This window comes from Megalobrama amblycephala, linkage group LG23 (genome assembly GCF_018812025.1).
Source record: "Megalobrama amblycephala isolate DHTTF-2021 linkage group LG23, ASM1881202v1, whole genome shotgun sequence".
NCBI lineage: Eukaryota > Metazoa > Chordata > Actinopteri > Cypriniformes > Xenocyprididae > Megalobrama > Megalobrama amblycephala.
In genome coordinates, this window is record NC_063066.1 from 12141377 (window position 1) to 12158824 (window position 17448).

A 17448-nucleotide genomic window follows, 5' to 3' on the forward strand; every position below is an offset into this window, starting at 1 on the left:
CCAAGCAGCATCTCCAGTTACTCCCTTGAGAACCAGACCAAAAAAGTTATGTGCACCCCTGTTTATAATATTCTTTCTATGGAAAGAAAACGAGAAAAGAACGTTCAATGAAATACTAATGTGTTCAAACTTATCTAATGACCATTTGTTTCATTCATAGGTCTTTATTACCTGCAAAAAGACATGCATTGATCCATTCCACCAATAAAGCAGCTGCAACCAATATATGAAATCATCACAAGTATTCTAACAATAGATGTTAACAAAGATTAAGCACTCGAATCATCAGCTGAAAGTAGCACACAATTAACAGATAAAATTAAGCACCAACAAATTATCTTTACATATATTTACATATAAAGCTTTTTTTCATGCAAATGCTTTTTTATTTAAATGGTTTTAAATGCATTCATTGTTTGCATGTTTTGGTATGCTTCATCTCTCTTCAAATGCTATATTTTGCTATTTAGTGCAAATGAGACTTGGGACATGATGCAGGAGCTTCATTCGTTTATTCTGGGATGTTTACATGTCTATATCTTACAGTTTGGTTATAAATATGTATATCCAACATAACATCAATAACAATAAAAAATAAGATGAAAAAATGGAGAGAGAACAAAAGGCATTAGGTCGGATATTGTACTTTCTGGTCTAATTTATTTATCCTTCAATGTCTTTGTTCTAGCCTTTTTGCTCAAAACAGCAGATGTAGGTTAAAACGTTAAAACCTTATAACCAGAATATACATTGTGTGTGTGTGTTTGTGTGTTATATATATATATATATATATATATATATATATATATATATACATATACATATAACTTGCTGCAAAAATACTGCTTTTAATTTCCCATGACTTGTGAGAAATTTCACTACCTACTATACTTTCCTTTTCTTGCATAATTTAAGCATGATTCTTTCACTAATTTGAGACTTTAATTCTCTTAAATATCACGTTTTGAAATCTGTTTTTATCTTTTTGATAGCAAATGTAATCTATTTAGTAATGTTTTGATACCTGAGATTTTTTATTGTTGGTTTATCGTAGATGTGTTTCATCAAGTAATATCTTTGTGAGACCAATGCTGATGTTAGCAAGTCGGATATGCCGCTGAAATGTTGTTCTGTAACACCTAAAGCAAAATAGGCCAAGTACATGTTATTTTCTGCTCACAAAGCAGGATGTGTCTCTCGTTTTCATGCTCCATTAATAAAACAATGACAGTTTTCATAACTATAATACAAAGTTCAATATAAGATCCTACTCAATATGCTCTGAGGTGATGTATTGCATACTATAGCTCTATTTATAGGTTTTGGATTCTGCATCTAATGTGGCTTATGGCGACGACAATCTTCAACCTTCTTCAGATGAACAGGACTCTCTTTAGATGACCTCTTTAGACTGTCTCAACACATCCTATAGCTCTTATATATTGCATAAAACCATATGAGGGATGTGCACTATTTTTGCATGGCTCATCTCCTTACTTCAAATAGTGACCGGATAGTGACCTACTTTTCTGTCAGGATTACTATCATCCAAAATTATTTACAATTAGCATACAGTTTGGATTGGCGGTATGGTTCTGTTCTGGGCAAGAACTCCCTGCGCATCCATGCAGCCTACCATGTATTGCAGATATCATTAAAGTTCTTAATGACAATAATTTAATGTAACGACATAAATCAAGATAAATGACAATCTGATTCGAAGAGGAATATCAGAAGGTCAAGTCCTGACTGGTTGAGAGGAGAATAATTAGCTCCTGAGCAACATGATAAAGCTGCTTATAATACTGAATGGACCTTATACTGTATTGGGATGCTGTGATAGACTTTGTATTCCTATAGCTAGACATGGATCAGCTGATGTGAGCATGACTGGCATATTTATATCTGACCAGGAGTAACATTTCACGTGATTTGTATGAAATGTTGACAAATAACTGGTGCAACCCGAATGTGGAAACTTGTTCAAACAACCTCGTTTTGAATGCAGTCCCACATTTGGCTGTACTGTAACACTGAATGACAGTGACTTTGAACATTGAACATATTGACATTAGCAGTTCATGGGTCAGCCTCCAATGAAGTATTTTTGTGGTGAATCACTGGGGTGCTGCCTGAGGGTCTTCTAAGGAGATGAGATTATCAGTGGCCTTCTCTGTAACCAGAAATGTGTGCACATCACAGGATACAGAGCAAATGGCAACATCCAGACTACTGTTGTCTCTCTGTAGCTTCACAGTCTCTTCTGAAGCAAAAATGCCTCCTAGTTAAAAAAAAAAAAAAAAAAAAAAAAAAAAAGGATATAAGAACTCAGACAAAGCAGGTGGGTCAATGACATGACACTTTTTTTGGTCTGGATCTATTAATTTATTCAAAATAACATTCAAAATGCAATTCATAATATAATGACTTAAATACACCTCTTATCATTTTTTAATTTTGGGGGCATAACGTAAAATTTTTTTATCAGCAACTGTCCTGATATCATAAGAAAAAAAAATCATTATGATACCAAGACAATTGCTGATTTGTTTTTATAATTTAAATGATATTATGATATAATTTATCATTTTAAATCTTTGGCAATTTTTATTATTATTTAAAAATATATTCAAAAACCTTTTTTCATGCTAAACATGCTAAAGTTATGTGGTTCATACACACACACACACATATATATATATATGCGCGAATTTGTCATTCTTCCCATCTCTATCATGACTTCTAAAGATTATTTTAAAACAACTGAAACAAATATTTGGCTGTAATTTATGGGAGATGATTTTTTTTACCGGCATCTGAAGAGCAAGAGGGGCATATTGTTGCTCTGGGACACCCTACAACATGAAGGACCTTTTCATCACCGCAAGGAGAGGTGTCCAAAACCACATAGACCTACATACACACAATGTGCAAATCTACAATATTGTCCAATAAAAGCAAAGAAGTCACTTACAAAAAAAGCAAAAACTGACATTAGGAACAAGCATCTTACTTGTGGAGTGGTTGTTGTTGTCTCAGTGAAACTGTCCTCACTCATGCTTATGTCACCCACATCGTCCTCTGAGGGACATGTTGCAAAATGTCTTTTAGACCTGTTAAACAGTAAAACATTGACATTGTCTGGTTTAGTTATGAAGTCTGTAGATTCAATGACCTTTGAATACATTTCTTTTGTTTGCTTGTTTCTAAAAGGCTAAATGTCAAATTCATTGAACTGGCTCCTATGAAATGTATAATAGTCACATAACCCTCATATCTATGTAAATAGTAATCTGAGGTGTTTTGATTTTTTCCGTTCATGGATTGGCACCCTGCTAACTGACACCGAGGGCAAAACCAATCTCTAGATCCTGTTGAGTGAGAATGAAATATGAAGACCTGCAGTGAGACGTGAAGGTATAATAAGTAGCATTATTACAAACATGTGTATTTTATATGTGTGTCTCACCCCTACACCTGGGGCAATAATAGGCTTTGGGATAAACCAAACCAGTATTGTGTGTGTGTGTGTGTGTGTGTGTGTGTGTGTGTGTGTGTGTGAGTTAGTGTGTGAAGTTGATATAGATAGAAAAATGGAAGAAAAATAAAATGGAAACACGAGTAACCAAGTGAAAAACGCAATTTTAGACAGAAAAATTGCCACCCATGTAGCTTTTAAATAAGGTTATAGATCACTGAGTCCATTTTGGGGCATAGGAATGACCTATTTTGATGTGTAATTGCTGTAGTACAAGTTAAACCAAGCATGTAATTGAAAGTGTGCAATTGCTGCATTGAAGTGCAGGGGCCAGAGGAACCCGACATGAGTATGCTGCTTTAGAAAACACCACACCACGGCTCAATGTCACTAAACCCCCTAAACACAGGCATAGAGAATTAGATACTTAGCCAGGGCGAGGAAAATATCACCCAGCTGTTTTGATGTGTGTGTGTGTTTAAAGTCTTCTGACACATGCTCAAGGGGATGAAAACATCTTTAAATGTTTCATTGGTTTTGGCTCCAGCCTCCTCTGCTAATAAACAATTTAATGCCACTTTTACACGCTGTTCACCCGGTAAAGCAGGGAAATGAACCCAGACCAACAGCAATCGAACCATTACAGGTGTTTGATGAAACGGAAAAAGGCAGTTTTTGAGCCATTTTTATCACAGTCTTTATTTTCATCTTGTCCCTTGAATCCACTACAAATCTGAGGCATTAAGATTGAAAATGTGGCAGATGCTTTGGTTTTGTACCTTTTTCAATTTTATATTTTTAGTTTTTCTTGACCATGATACATTATATGGCAGGGTTGTGCACATTCAGAATTGAAGAACTCAGTCCCTTTAATTTGAACCATAAAGTTATAGAATTTAAAATTTTAATTCAATTCTTGAGGTGTCCACATACTTTTGGTCATGTAGTGAAGATATTATCTATTTCTAAATTAAAAATATATATATAAAATTTAGACTATTTATTATTTATTCTTTGAAAATCCATTGCCTCTATTAATTGCTGCCTATCACTCTCACCCATAGCAGTAAGTGATGCAGGCAGCGATGGACAGAAGAGTGATGAAGAGCACAATACACATTGCGATAGCCATATTCCTCCTCTTCTCTTCTTCAGCCTGCTGCAACTCCCACCATTCAAGATCACTGAACTGACAGCGCTCCCCCATGTAGCCTAATGCACAGCTGCAGCACACACACACACACACACACACACACACACACACACACACACAATCATTAAATGCAATATTGATTATTTCAGTCAGTGGACAGAGAGAACATAATATAATGATAAAATGGTCTATGGAATATGCTTAACGTACGTCCTTTTTGTCAAGGGCAAATGTTCAATAAAAAGCCAAATGATTTTTAGTACAAGACTGCCATCTACTGCTTATTACCTAAAGCCACATTTTAAAAATCAGCTTAGCTTTTAATCTTAAAAGGGAAATTGTGGAATATGCAAAAACAGATAATGATTATCTAAAAAAATCAGGTTAAAGTTTTTATGCATGACAAAAGCTAGAGTATATAAGCAAACACTTGCTTGCAGGCATAAGACTCCATCTCAGGGAAATAGAAGCACACTCCATCAGACAGACAGTAGGAGTCATGAGTGGAAGGGCAGCTCTGCACAACATTATTGTGTTGCCATGGGGATGTGACATCAAGTGGACTACCCGTACTCAGCCAAGAGGGGGCGCCCTTAGACTTCTCTGCAATGAAACGGAGCATGAAAATTAGGTCACTATTTCATTGCATCATACATTTCAGTGCATTAACTCAGATCAGCAGGTCCTATCAAACAACTGCTCATGGTCTCAAGCCATAACGGCACATAATACATAAATCATGTAGACAACTCAAACAAGAGCTACAATACATTTAAACATTCAAAAGATGAATCTTACCCTGACAGCTGAATCCAGTTCCTGTGAACCCAGATCGGCATCTACACTGATATTTTCCTACAGCATTCAAACACTCTGCGTTTACATCGCAGTCGTGCATATTCAGTCTGCACTCATCTATATCTGTAAAACACACATGCACACACACACACTCAATGATCTCTATATTTGGGAAAAATATGTACCGCATACTGTTCAAAAGTTTGAGGTCAGTAAATTTTTTTTAAAGAAGGCTCTTACGCTGACCGAGGCTGCATTATTTGATCAAAAAATACAGTAAAAACAGCAATATTGTGAAATATTATTATAATTTTAAAAAACTTTTTCTATTTTAATCATTTTAAAATTTTATTTATTTCTGTGATGGCCAAGCTGAATTTTCAGCATCATTACTCCAGTCACATGATCCTTCAGAAATCATTCTAATATGCTGATTTGCTGCTCAAGAAACATTTCTTATTATTATCAATTTTGTACTGCTTAATATTTTTGTGGAAACTCTTTGATGAATAGAAAGTTCAAAAGAACAACATTTATTTGAAATATAAATCTTTAGTAACAAATGTCTTTGACAATACACTTTTGAACGGTAGTGTATATCATAAATGTATAGTCATATACTGATATAGGATAAGGCCCAACGATTCGGCACGCATGTGATTCGCGGAGTAACTGCTAAGTTTAACCATTATAGAGGGAAAGTTTATCATTTGGACGTGTTTTGTCTCGCCAATTAACGCATTTAAATGATTTTAAAAGCAGAAAAGGAGGCGAATCTGTGCCACACCCGAAGCGTGCGCACGCAGAGCGAGAGTGAGAGAATGACAAAGACAGAGAGAGAGAGAGAGAGAGAGGCGCATTTCAGACAGCGCTCGAACACCGAATTGATACCTGTTTTGCGTTTACTTTCGCTTGAAGGGACACATACACACAAAATTATGTCAAAATACCTGTCTCAGAGAGTATTCTCTCCGTTATATCATTAGCGAACAGTTGAGAAATAAACCGGATGTGTGTCAGTATATTCGGTGCATGCATTTCATCTTAAAGTGACAGCAGCCTAATATTCTTGCTGTTGTCTGTGTCATTGATGTTAATTAATGTTAATTAATAAATGTTAACATTATCAATATCTACCATGTTTGAGAGAAAAGAAGATAGTGAGGAGAGCAAAGTGTGAGTACCCAGCAGCATCTCCAGGTGCTCCCTTGAGAACCAGACCAAAAAAGTTATGTGCACCCCTGGTTATATCAGTACATTTGGAACGCTTCTAGACCAGATTTGATGACCAAAACTAACTGTAATTTTATTTATATTATATTTATTTATTTATATATAATGTATTGAATGTATTTTGTCGTACCCATACAGTGCTGACCATCTCCACTGAATCCAGTCTTGCATTGGCAGAAATATCCACCTGCTGTGTTCATACACTCAGCCTCAGAAACACTACAATCTGCCAGGCCTGCTTTGCATTCATCAACGTCTGTGCGAACACACACAAACACATATTGTCAATACTGTATGTGCTCATCTAAACAAACCTAAATTTACATAAAGCCTGATCAATACATCCAATTACATGTGCATACCGCACCCACATACACATCAATATCCCTACACTCAAATTCAGTTTCACACATACATCACAAACCTGCTGCTTCAGTCTATACGAAATCAAAATCATCTGACGTAGTGCAAACACACACACAGACTTACACACTTACCCACACACAGTTCTCCATCTCCGGTGAAACCTCTCACACACTGACACACGGCTCGGCCCTCCCGCAGCACACACTGAGCGTTCACATCACATCTGAGAGAGTAGCAGTCATCCTGGTCTAAATGAAATGGACATCATTCTCAAGTTAATTTATGGAATACTTGATTTCGATTAGTTAATCATAGTATTCTGCGACCAAAATTTGTATAATGAAAATGAGAAATAAATATTTTGTCTATTATGAATGAATTAGTTGTGGATATTGTTCTACCTGAAATCATCTTCTCTGTGTAAAGCATGGCCAGCGGTGTGCTCTCATCATTCAGTGTTTTATTTCTCAGACGATCACTTGATTCACCATCATCTGATTCTATGTGGAAAAATACAAAAGTTATTTTTCAAATTGCTTTGATTGTTTAATGTGATTATTTAGGATTTCAAAAAAATATTTGTATTTTAACTTAAAGGATTAGTTCACCCAAAAATGAAAATTCTGTCATTTATTACTTACCCTCGTGCCGTTCCACACCCGTAAGACCTCCATTGATCTTCGGAAGACAAATTAATATATTTTTGTTGAAATCCGATGGCTCAGTGAGGCCTGCATAGCCAGCAATGACATTTCCTCTCTCAGGATCCATAAAGGTACTAAAAACATATTTAAATCGGTTCATGTGAGTACAGTGGTTCAATATTAATATTATAAAGTGATGAGAATATTTTTGGTGCACCAAAAAAACAAAAGCAAAAACAAAAACAAAAAACAAAAAAGGAAGCTTCGGAGCATAAATGAATCAGCGTGTCGAATCAGCTGTTCCGAGCGCCAAAGTCACATGATTTCAGCAGTTTGACGGTTTGACATGCGATCCGAATCATGATTCGACACTTTGATTCATAACGCTCCGAAGCTTCCTGAAGCAGTGTTTTGAAATCGGCCATCACTAAATAAGTTGTTATTTTGTTTTTTTGGCGCACCAAAAATATTCTCGTCGCTTTATAATATTAATATTGAACCACTGTACTCACATGAACCGATTTAAATATGTTTTTAGTACCTTTATGGATCTTGAGAGAGGAAATGTCATTGCTCCCTATGGAGGCCTCACGGAGCCATCGGATTTCAACTAAAATATCTTCATTTGTGTTCCGAAGATTAACGAAAGTCTTACGGGTGTGGAACGGCATGAGGGTGTGTAATAAATGACAGAATTTTCATTTTTGGGAACTAACCCTTTAATTCTCATTACACTGACCAGGGAATGATGTATTAATCGACAGACAGTCTTTTCCATCAGCTGAAAGAACGTGTGTTGAGTGACATGAGCAATGAGCCAATCCCAGTCTGCTCTCACACACTTGGGCACATCCTCCGTTTTCATGAAGACAAACATCTGCTCCTAGAAGATAAAAACATGAACTGCAACATAAGTGGAGTCATTCTAGTTATGTAGCATATGTCCCACTATACTGAATAAAATATCACAATTAAAAACAAAAAAAACACTTTATTTTATCACAATAAGTGAAAATTCAGTGGAATAATATAACTACATTGGTTTGAGCAGATGTTGCCATTTTTGTTTGTCAAACTGCCAATTTTTCAGATAAAAGAGTCAAAATAAGTAAAATAAATATTCCATCATAATGTTTCTTAATTTTTTTATTTTTTTATTATTGTGTAAATAAAGTTATTATTAACAAAGTTTACATGCCTATGCTTGACCAGAGCATATATCATATTTTGGTAGCAGTATATTTTACAATCCTTTTCCCCATGTACATATTATTATAGTAATGAGTAATAACTAGGTACTAACCCTTAACCTACCCCTAAACCTAACCTTAACCCATGTAGTTAACTTACATTACCCAGTACTTTCTTAGGTAAGTACACTGTACGTACACATAAGTGCATGTACTGTAAAATAAAGTGCAACCCATATTTTCATATATTTGGTGTACCCTTAACTAGAAATACACTAACGTTCAAAAGTTTGGGGGTCAGAAATAAGAAATTAAATACAGCAAAGATGCTGATCAAAAGTGACAGTAAAGACATTTACAAGTTAAACATTTGTATTTCAAAGAAATGCTTTCGATTCATCAAAGAATCCATGATTTCCACAAAAGTATTAAGCAGCACAACTGTTTTCAGCACAACAGACTTCTTTCAAAAACATTTAAACATCTTAATGATCCCAAACTTTTGAAAGAGAGTGTACTTTCAAAGACTAAAACAATGTTTTTTAAAATTATGGAGTTAAAGGGATAGTTCACCCAAAAATGAAAATTCTGTCATCATTTACTCCCCCTCAAGTTGTTCCAAACCAGTATACATTTCTTCGTTCTGTTGTACACAAAAGAAGATATTTTGTAGAACATTAGTAACCAAGCAGAACTCGCCCCCCATTGACTACCATAGGATTTATTTTTCCTACTATGGTAGTCAATAGGGGGTAAAATCTGCTTGGTTACAGACATTCTTACAAATATCTTCCTTTAGTAACAAGTAACAACCTCCATTTCCTTATGCCCTTACACACGCCAATAAAAACAATGGTTAAACACAAAGCAGATATACGAATAATGGGACACAGCATCCGTACCCGGTTTGGCAAGAGGGTGGACAACAGCCAGAGAAGCTGGTTGCATAGTGTCATCATGGACATGTTCAAGGTTTCGTCCAGTTCTCATGTCTAGCCGGTGAAGCAGGTGATCCTCCCAGTCACTGACCCAGAGTACATTCTCAAATACTGCAACGTCAAACGGGTGACCTGAGCCAAAGCAAAAATGATTAACAGAAAACATATTACACACAGAAAAGCATTTTGTCTATAGGGTGTTTTGTCATAAACTAGTATAAAATCAGGTTTATTTGCAATATTAGTTTGTGTGTGCTCACTTATTGTTTGTCTACTGAAGGTGTGTGCCTCACCTACTTGGTTTTCACTTAGTATATGGCGATTTGAACCGTCCAGCTTGGCCGACTCAATCACACCTCTGCTCAGGTCACACCAGTACAGACGCTGGGAGCCGTGATCCACAGTTACTCCACTAGGAGACACCAGACTGGTGCTGACCACAACTTCACGCATCTCTCTGTTCAGACCCGACCGCTCCACTGCAGGACGACTACCCATGTCTGTCCAATATACCTTCCTTCAGACACACAGACGAAGTTCATGTAATAACATGGGTTACTGGAATAACATGAGGGTGATTAAATAATGTAATAAATGTAATTTTTTTTTTTTGCTCAACTCTTCCTGGGGAAAAAAATATCCAGAATAAAATGGCTATGGCCACTGTACAATTTTAAGTTGACAGGATTTAGGCAAATTGCATAGAAGAAACATGCAGTTTCAAAGGTCTTACTGTGCCTGAGGATGTAGGGCAATGCCTCTGGGTTTCTGGATGTCTTTATCTATAAAAATCTCCCTGTCAAGGCCATTTAAACTGCTGCGGGAAATAGAGGATAATCTGAAAAGTAGAATGTTAAAGTCAGTTGTACAAATAAGTATGTTTTTAAGGAAGTGTGTCTGTATTCGTCTGCAGCCCACCCTCTATCAGTCCAGTACAGCTTGCGATGGACCCAGTCTACAGCCAGACCCTCAGGTGAGTCGAGACCAGTGGAGAACAGCATCTCTCTGAAGCCTCCATCCAGTGAAGCCCTCTCAATACGCTTCAGGCCTTTTTCTGCAAAATACACCTAAACAAACAAACCCAAGTGACTACTTCCATATGAGACGTTATAATTATTTGGTCAAAGAAAAATGAAACAATTATGTAAAAATCTGAAAAAAAAAAAATTGGTTCTGATTTGTAAAGAGTGGTTGGAAATATGAGTTTAATCCCAATAATTGTATTCTATTGATGACCACTATATATATATATATATATATATATATATATATATATATTTACTTTTTTAAAGTATATATACATGTATATTTCGATTCATCAAAATATCCACCATTAGCAGCTATCTGACCTGAACTGGTTTCTAATTGGTTCATTGTATTCTAAACTTATTTGGCAATCAATTGTTGAAGCTATTAAGGTTTGCTGACCCAAAAATCTTTTACAATCCTGGGCCAAGTATAAACCAGTAACCAGGCATCACAGCTGGCAAAGGGGCATGTCTGACTTTGACATGTATATATTGCCATTATTATGTAATCAAAATGAAAATTATTATTGCTGGTCTTCAATGATAATGTCAAGTTACTGTAATGTATTTGCACCAAAAAATGGTAAGGATTTATGCTGATATCGTCCAAAACCACATTTTGCCAGGGGTGTTTCCAAACTTTTGGAGGGCAGTGTATATATATACAGTGCCCTCTACAATTATTGGCACCCTTAGTAATTATGAGCAAAAGCAGCTGTGAAAATAAATCTGCATTGTTTATCCTTTTGATCTTTCATTAAAAAAAAATCACAAAATTATAACCTTTCATTTAAGGAAAATAATTTAAAGTGGGGGGAAACTCACATTATGAAATAAATGTTTTCTCCAAAACACGTTGGCCACAATTATTGGCACCCTTTTATTCAATACTTTTTGCAACCTCCTTTTGCCAACAGCTCTGAGTCTTCATCTATAATGCCTGATGAGTTTTTGGAGAACACCTGACAAGAGATCAGAGATCATTCCTTCATACAGAATCTCTCCAGATCCATCAGATTCCAGCTCCATGATGGTGCTTCTTCTCTTCAGTTCACTCCACTCATTTTCTTTAGGGTTCAGGTCAGGGGACTGAGATGGCCATGGCAGAAGCTTCATTTTGTGCTCAGTGACCCCATTTTTGTGTTGGTTTTGATGTTTGTTTTGGATCATTGTCCTAATGGAAGATCCAACCATGGCCCATTATTGGATTTCTAGCAGAAGCAGTCAGGTTTTGATTTTTTATCTGTTGGTATTTGATAGAATCCATGATGCCATGTATTTGAACAAGATGTCCAGGACCTCCAGCAGAAAAATAGGCCCACAACATTAAAGATCCAGCAGTATATTTAACCGTGGGCATGGGGTACTTTTTATCCATGTGTGCACCAAACCCATCTGGTGGGTTTGCTGCCAAAAAGCTCTTTTTTTAGTTTCATCTGACCATAGAAGCCGGTCCCGTTTGAAGTTCCAGTCTTGACTGACAACTGAATATGCTGGAGATTGTTTCTGGATGAGAGCAGAGGATTTTTCTTGAAACCCTCTTAAACAACTTGTGGGGATGTAGGTGCTGTTTGATACATTTTTTTAGGCTTTCTGAGACTCAAGACTCAACTAATCTCTGCAATTCTCCAGCTGTGATCCTTGAAGAGTCTTTGGCCACTCAAACTCTCCTCCTCACTTCACATTAGGACGATTTAGACACACATCCTCTTCCAGGCAGATTTGTAACATTTTTAATTGATTGGAACTTCTTAATTATTGCCCTGATAGTGGAAATGGGGATTTACAATGCTTTAGCTTTTTTCTTATAGCCACTTTCTATTTTGTGAAGCTCAACAATCTTTTGCTGCACATCAGAACTATATTCTTTGGTTTTACTCATTGTGATGAATGATTAAGGAAATTTGGCCTCTGTGTTTCCTCATGTTTATACTCCTGCGGAACAGGAAGTCATGGCTGGACAATTTCATGTTCATGATCACCCTGGTGTGCTAAGAAATGTAAATATGAATGGGAATATACTTCAGAGATATTTTACTCATAAGAATTTCTAGGGGTGCCAATAATTGTGGCCAACGTGTTTTGGAGAAAAACATTTATTTCATAATGTGAGTTTCCCCCCACTTTTAACTGTTTTCCTTCAATGAAAGGTTAGAATTTTGTGAATTTTTTGAATGAAAGATCAAAAGGATAAACAATGCAGATTTATTTTCACAGCCACCTTTGCTCATAATTACTAAGGGTGCCAATAATTGTGGAAGGCACTGTATATATATATATATATATATATATATATATATATATATACACACATACATAAAATGTCTTTTTACAAAGAATAAATGAAAAAAAAAGGGTTTTTTTGTTTGTTTTTTGCAGGATTCACCCTCTATAACTATAACATTGTGAAAAGCAAAAATGCTAAACTACATATAGAAATAAATTAAAGATTAAATATATATATATATATATATATATATATATATATATATATATATATTCATGATTAAATATGTGGGTTTAATTTGTATGAATTTATTTAATTGTTGTAGATTTATTTATTTACTATTTTTCCATGTTTCATCCCCACACTATTAAGCTTGGGGCAGAGAATTTTTTGAATGGGCCAGAAGACAGTCTTGAAAACATGTACTGTATAAAACGTGCAAATGAGTGAAAATACAAATGTATCTTCATGCACTTATACTCTGTGGCCACTAGATGACAGTAAATGCATTTTTAAACATTATTAACATGAGCCAAGATGTCCTCACTGCAATCTGTTCAAATCCAATACGTAGTCAAGGTGTGATTTTTTCTTTTCCCCAAACCAGGTTAAGGTTAGGGTGTAGGGTAAGTTTAGGGGTTAGTATTTGTTGTAGCACTGTGACTAACATACGTAATGAAATATTTTGAGCCCTACAGGCTTCTGAGAAAACAGTCTCACATGAGCGCTGAGCCCCTGAACATTCCTGTTTCCCTGCATCATCTGGCATTTACAATTTATGTCCACTAGATGGCAGTTATAGACACATCATAACTACAGTGGCCTTTTCAACCTGAGCAATCCATAAACTCTCACAGCCATGTGTGTGATTGTGTTTGTGTGATCTTTTACCCTTTTCTGCACTGGATCATAATCCACAGCAATGATAGTGCCTCTCGGTTCCTCCAGCAGTTTTCTGCTCTGTTTGCCATTTGTGTTAATCTTTCTTATATCCACTACATTGGCAAACAACAGGTACGATGGAGGTCCTGCTTGAAGAAAAAATAAAGAGATTCCAGAAGATTCCTAGGTCACTGGAAGCAAATGCACTTAAATACTGATTAACTACATGCTTAACCCAATAATTCTAGTAGACAAAGTGTGGGAGACAGACAGGCACCCTGGCAGAATGTAGAACATAAAGAAAGTTTGTAGGACTCGCCTGTGGCAGCACAGTGTTTACCATCGGGCTGTAGTTGGTATCCAGGCTGGCACTCACACACCCACCTGCCTGGAAATAAAGTCACACACAACTGACTGCAGCCCCCCCGATCCGCAGACAAACAGCCTGAAACACACAGGTGAAGAAAACAGATTTGCATCACTGTAAACCTGAACAGTACTATTAACTTACAAAGATTGAGAACACTGCAATTAAAGTCTGTTAAATCACTGATCCAACTTAAAACAATTACATTTTCTGAATGAGGAGTTTAGATTTATTTTTGTGTAGCTAAACATTTCTGAGTAATTCTTAATTCTTAAATTATACACTGAAGAATAGTGCTTAGGTCAGGAATGGGCAGCAAAACTTCAAGGCTATATACTGTATACTGAATGTTGATTGACAGTTCATGCAAGTAAATAGTGATAGTCTCTTTGATGGTTCCTTTAGCGCATGCTGCTGTGCTGTTGCTAACTAACACTTAACCATAAAAATTAGGTGTTAGATAATGTGATAGATAATGAGCAAGTTTGTGTGGTACAAAATAAATTTTTTAAGTTCTACTAAGATAATCTTTGAGTTGTTTACTTAAATGTTTTGAGTATTCTGAACTTACCGGGTTTTACAACTACTGCATCAAAATAATTGAAAAATGAAAAACATTACTTATGGTAAACAATAGTTTATTTAAACATTAAATTAAAAAAATAAAAAAATTAAGCTTTTCAGTTTCACTTATTGTTATTTATAATTATTTTTTTCTTTAGAAATATTTTGTTTAGGTAATCAGTGTCTACAAAAAATTGAGTATTCTAAACGTATGTGTTTTAAAGTGTGGCTTTCAACATAAACACACACACAAACCTGTGCATGAATGGCCATCAGAATTTAGCACAGAATCCTCTGGACAGACACACACATCTCCTTCTGCTGTGTGTACACATGCATGATCACAAACTGTACCATTCTCCACACATGGTTTAGTCTCTGCAGACACAGGGACAAAGGTAAGCAGGCCATTCATTCTGCCATTTACAACAATAATTACTAAAACAAATTCATTTTATCAAGTATATATATATATATACAAAAATGACCAAATTTGTATGAGTTTGTATGTTTGTAATAAATATATATAGTTGCAAGAAAAAGTTTGTGAACCCCTTTTCTGAAGAACAGAGCTCAGTTAACTGCTCAGAACAAACAAGTGACTCAGGGTCAACCATCACAAAACAAAAAACAGTTGTGGTTCATCCAGGTAACCACACACAGTATTAAAAATCAATGTTTTTATTTTAATAAATTCAGCTCTTTTTTTTCCCTGTCGACTATATATAAACATCTTTTTATGTAAAATATCTTACTCAGCACAGTACTAATCAAAAAATAACATGCATTTTGTATGATCTCTCTTATGTTGTTACAATTATTCACATTTTCACAGACTCTGCAAATGGTTCACCTTTTCTTGCAACTGTATGACCAAATAAATAAATATAAATTTTAGTTATTTTTCCACATGCATTTTTAGGCCATTTTATATATATTTAAAAAAAACCTTTTATATTTTCTAAAATATATTTTAAAATACAAAAAAGAGCATTTACTGGTGATGTATTTTCTAGCTCCTTGAAGTACATTTTGTAATATTTTGGAATTTGAAGGTTTAATATAATACTACATTTTACATTTGAATTTTTATACATGCAGGAAATTCTCACATGAACAGATTTTGTTTACTGTGTATTTTTCTACAATGCAAATTAGCCATGAAATTGACCCCAAACAGAACAACATTACTTGAATGGATACTGGATATCTGTCTACCATTATAATAAATAACATAGTGAATAGAAAGTCAATTTCAAAATTACTGTTATTATTTTACACATAAATCATTAGGATCTCTGGGACCCCAAACATAACAACAGTAAAATCAATATCAACTGTTAGGGTTTAAAATGTCCTTTTCATAACCCTGCCATTTCAATTTAATTGTCACTATATTCTTCTCAGACCAAGCATTAATAGGATGCCGTGGTCACTTCGGGAAATGGAACGACCTGTTGTTGGCTGAACAGCCGGCTGCTGGATGACAAGATAACGCAAACAAGTCTAAAGCTAATGGCCTCAATCTTTCATTTTATAAAAGCCCTGTCCTCAGATGATCAATTCTCACCTCAATGTTTCCATGAACACCTCTCAGTCTGTACCAACAGACCTTGTGGCACTGTGCCTATCAGAGAGTCCTTATTTTAACACCTAACAATCCCAAATCCAATCATCCTATATGTTTATTCTTATTTATTCAGGTTAACAACGGATACATATAAAAACATTAAATAATGGCAGCAATTAAAACAGATATAAATACAGATTTAATTCCAGAGAGCTACAGAATAAGAAGCTATTTTTATCCGGAAATGGGAATGGTACTGTCACCAGTGCCAATGATAGGTTTTGAAGAAGGCATATGGTGGGAAACAAGCTTCTTAACGGGACACTCTCTCCAATCCTGTTATGATGTCAGGACCATAATCCCACCCACAAAGGTGAAAGTGCGAAAGGGGTCCATCGTGAAAGCATGTGACGCTCAGAGACAGTTAACAAGATGATTATGTGACAATTTCACTCTCAAACTAAGCTTGAAAGAATGAAATCAAAATTTACCATTTCTATTTTTTATGCAGTATTGCAGTATCTATTATAAATGATTTATAAATTAATGAGCCCTCATAATCTTTCATCAAAATAACTTGCCCTCCCTCTTGCAGCGCCATCTCGTCTCTTCTCTGATGATGCGTTTACTGGCGTGAGGGTGGGACAACCTATCACTTACATGACATCACAGCAATAGCAAACCACAATCATCCAATCAATTCCCAATGGACAAAATCAAATCCCGCCCTACATTCTTTTTCTTGTTCGTGCAGCTGTTTCACTCAATATATGTCAAAAGACTGTCACAACTTCTGTTTCGTGATAAAATCATTTAAAATATTAAAATAACCTCCTTTTTTTGCACAAATTTACATTTTTTTCTGCATTCAAAACTTGAATGTATTTATTATCCTATATTAATTATTAACAATAAATAAAAATCTATTCCATTACTTATTTTATAATTCTTTTATTGTCATTTTCTCATCACTGATCATTCTGAATATTCTGACAGCCAGAAAACATGAC

At 35.4% G+C, this 17448-nt stretch overlaps 1 protein-coding gene across 1 annotated transcript in view; it reads right to left on the reverse strand.

Moving 5' to 3' along the window:
- Nucleotides 1-493: 493 nt before the first annotated feature.
- The window catches only part of egf (epidermal growth factor), a 29539-nt gene continuing 12584 nt past the window's right edge, over nucleotides 494-17448 (reverse strand). Inside the window, exons 8-24 of the mRNA XM_048177040.1 lie at nucleotides 15124-15246; nucleotides 14257-14382; nucleotides 13947-14083; nucleotides 10719-10867; nucleotides 10534-10638; nucleotides 10094-10317; nucleotides 9765-9932; nucleotides 8412-8555; nucleotides 7430-7528; nucleotides 7160-7276; nucleotides 6793-6918; nucleotides 5430-5552; nucleotides 5066-5234; nucleotides 4537-4701; nucleotides 3014-3113; nucleotides 2811-2913; nucleotides 494-2281 (exon numbers count right to left, since the gene is read on the reverse strand). Of these exons, the coding sequence (XP_048032997.1) occupies nucleotides 2118-2281; nucleotides 2811-2913; nucleotides 3014-3113; nucleotides 4537-4701; nucleotides 5066-5234; nucleotides 5430-5552; nucleotides 6793-6918; nucleotides 7160-7276; nucleotides 7430-7528; nucleotides 8412-8555; nucleotides 9765-9932; nucleotides 10094-10317; nucleotides 10534-10638; nucleotides 10719-10867; nucleotides 13947-14083; nucleotides 14257-14382; nucleotides 15124-15246 (2342 nt within the window). The 3' untranslated portion in view covers nucleotides 494-2117. The remainder of the gene's footprint in view (nucleotides 2282-2810; nucleotides 2914-3013; nucleotides 3114-4536; nucleotides 4702-5065; nucleotides 5235-5429; nucleotides 5553-6792; nucleotides 6919-7159; nucleotides 7277-7429; nucleotides 7529-8411; nucleotides 8556-9764; nucleotides 9933-10093; nucleotides 10318-10533; nucleotides 10639-10718; nucleotides 10868-13946; nucleotides 14084-14256; nucleotides 14383-15123; nucleotides 15247-17448) is intronic.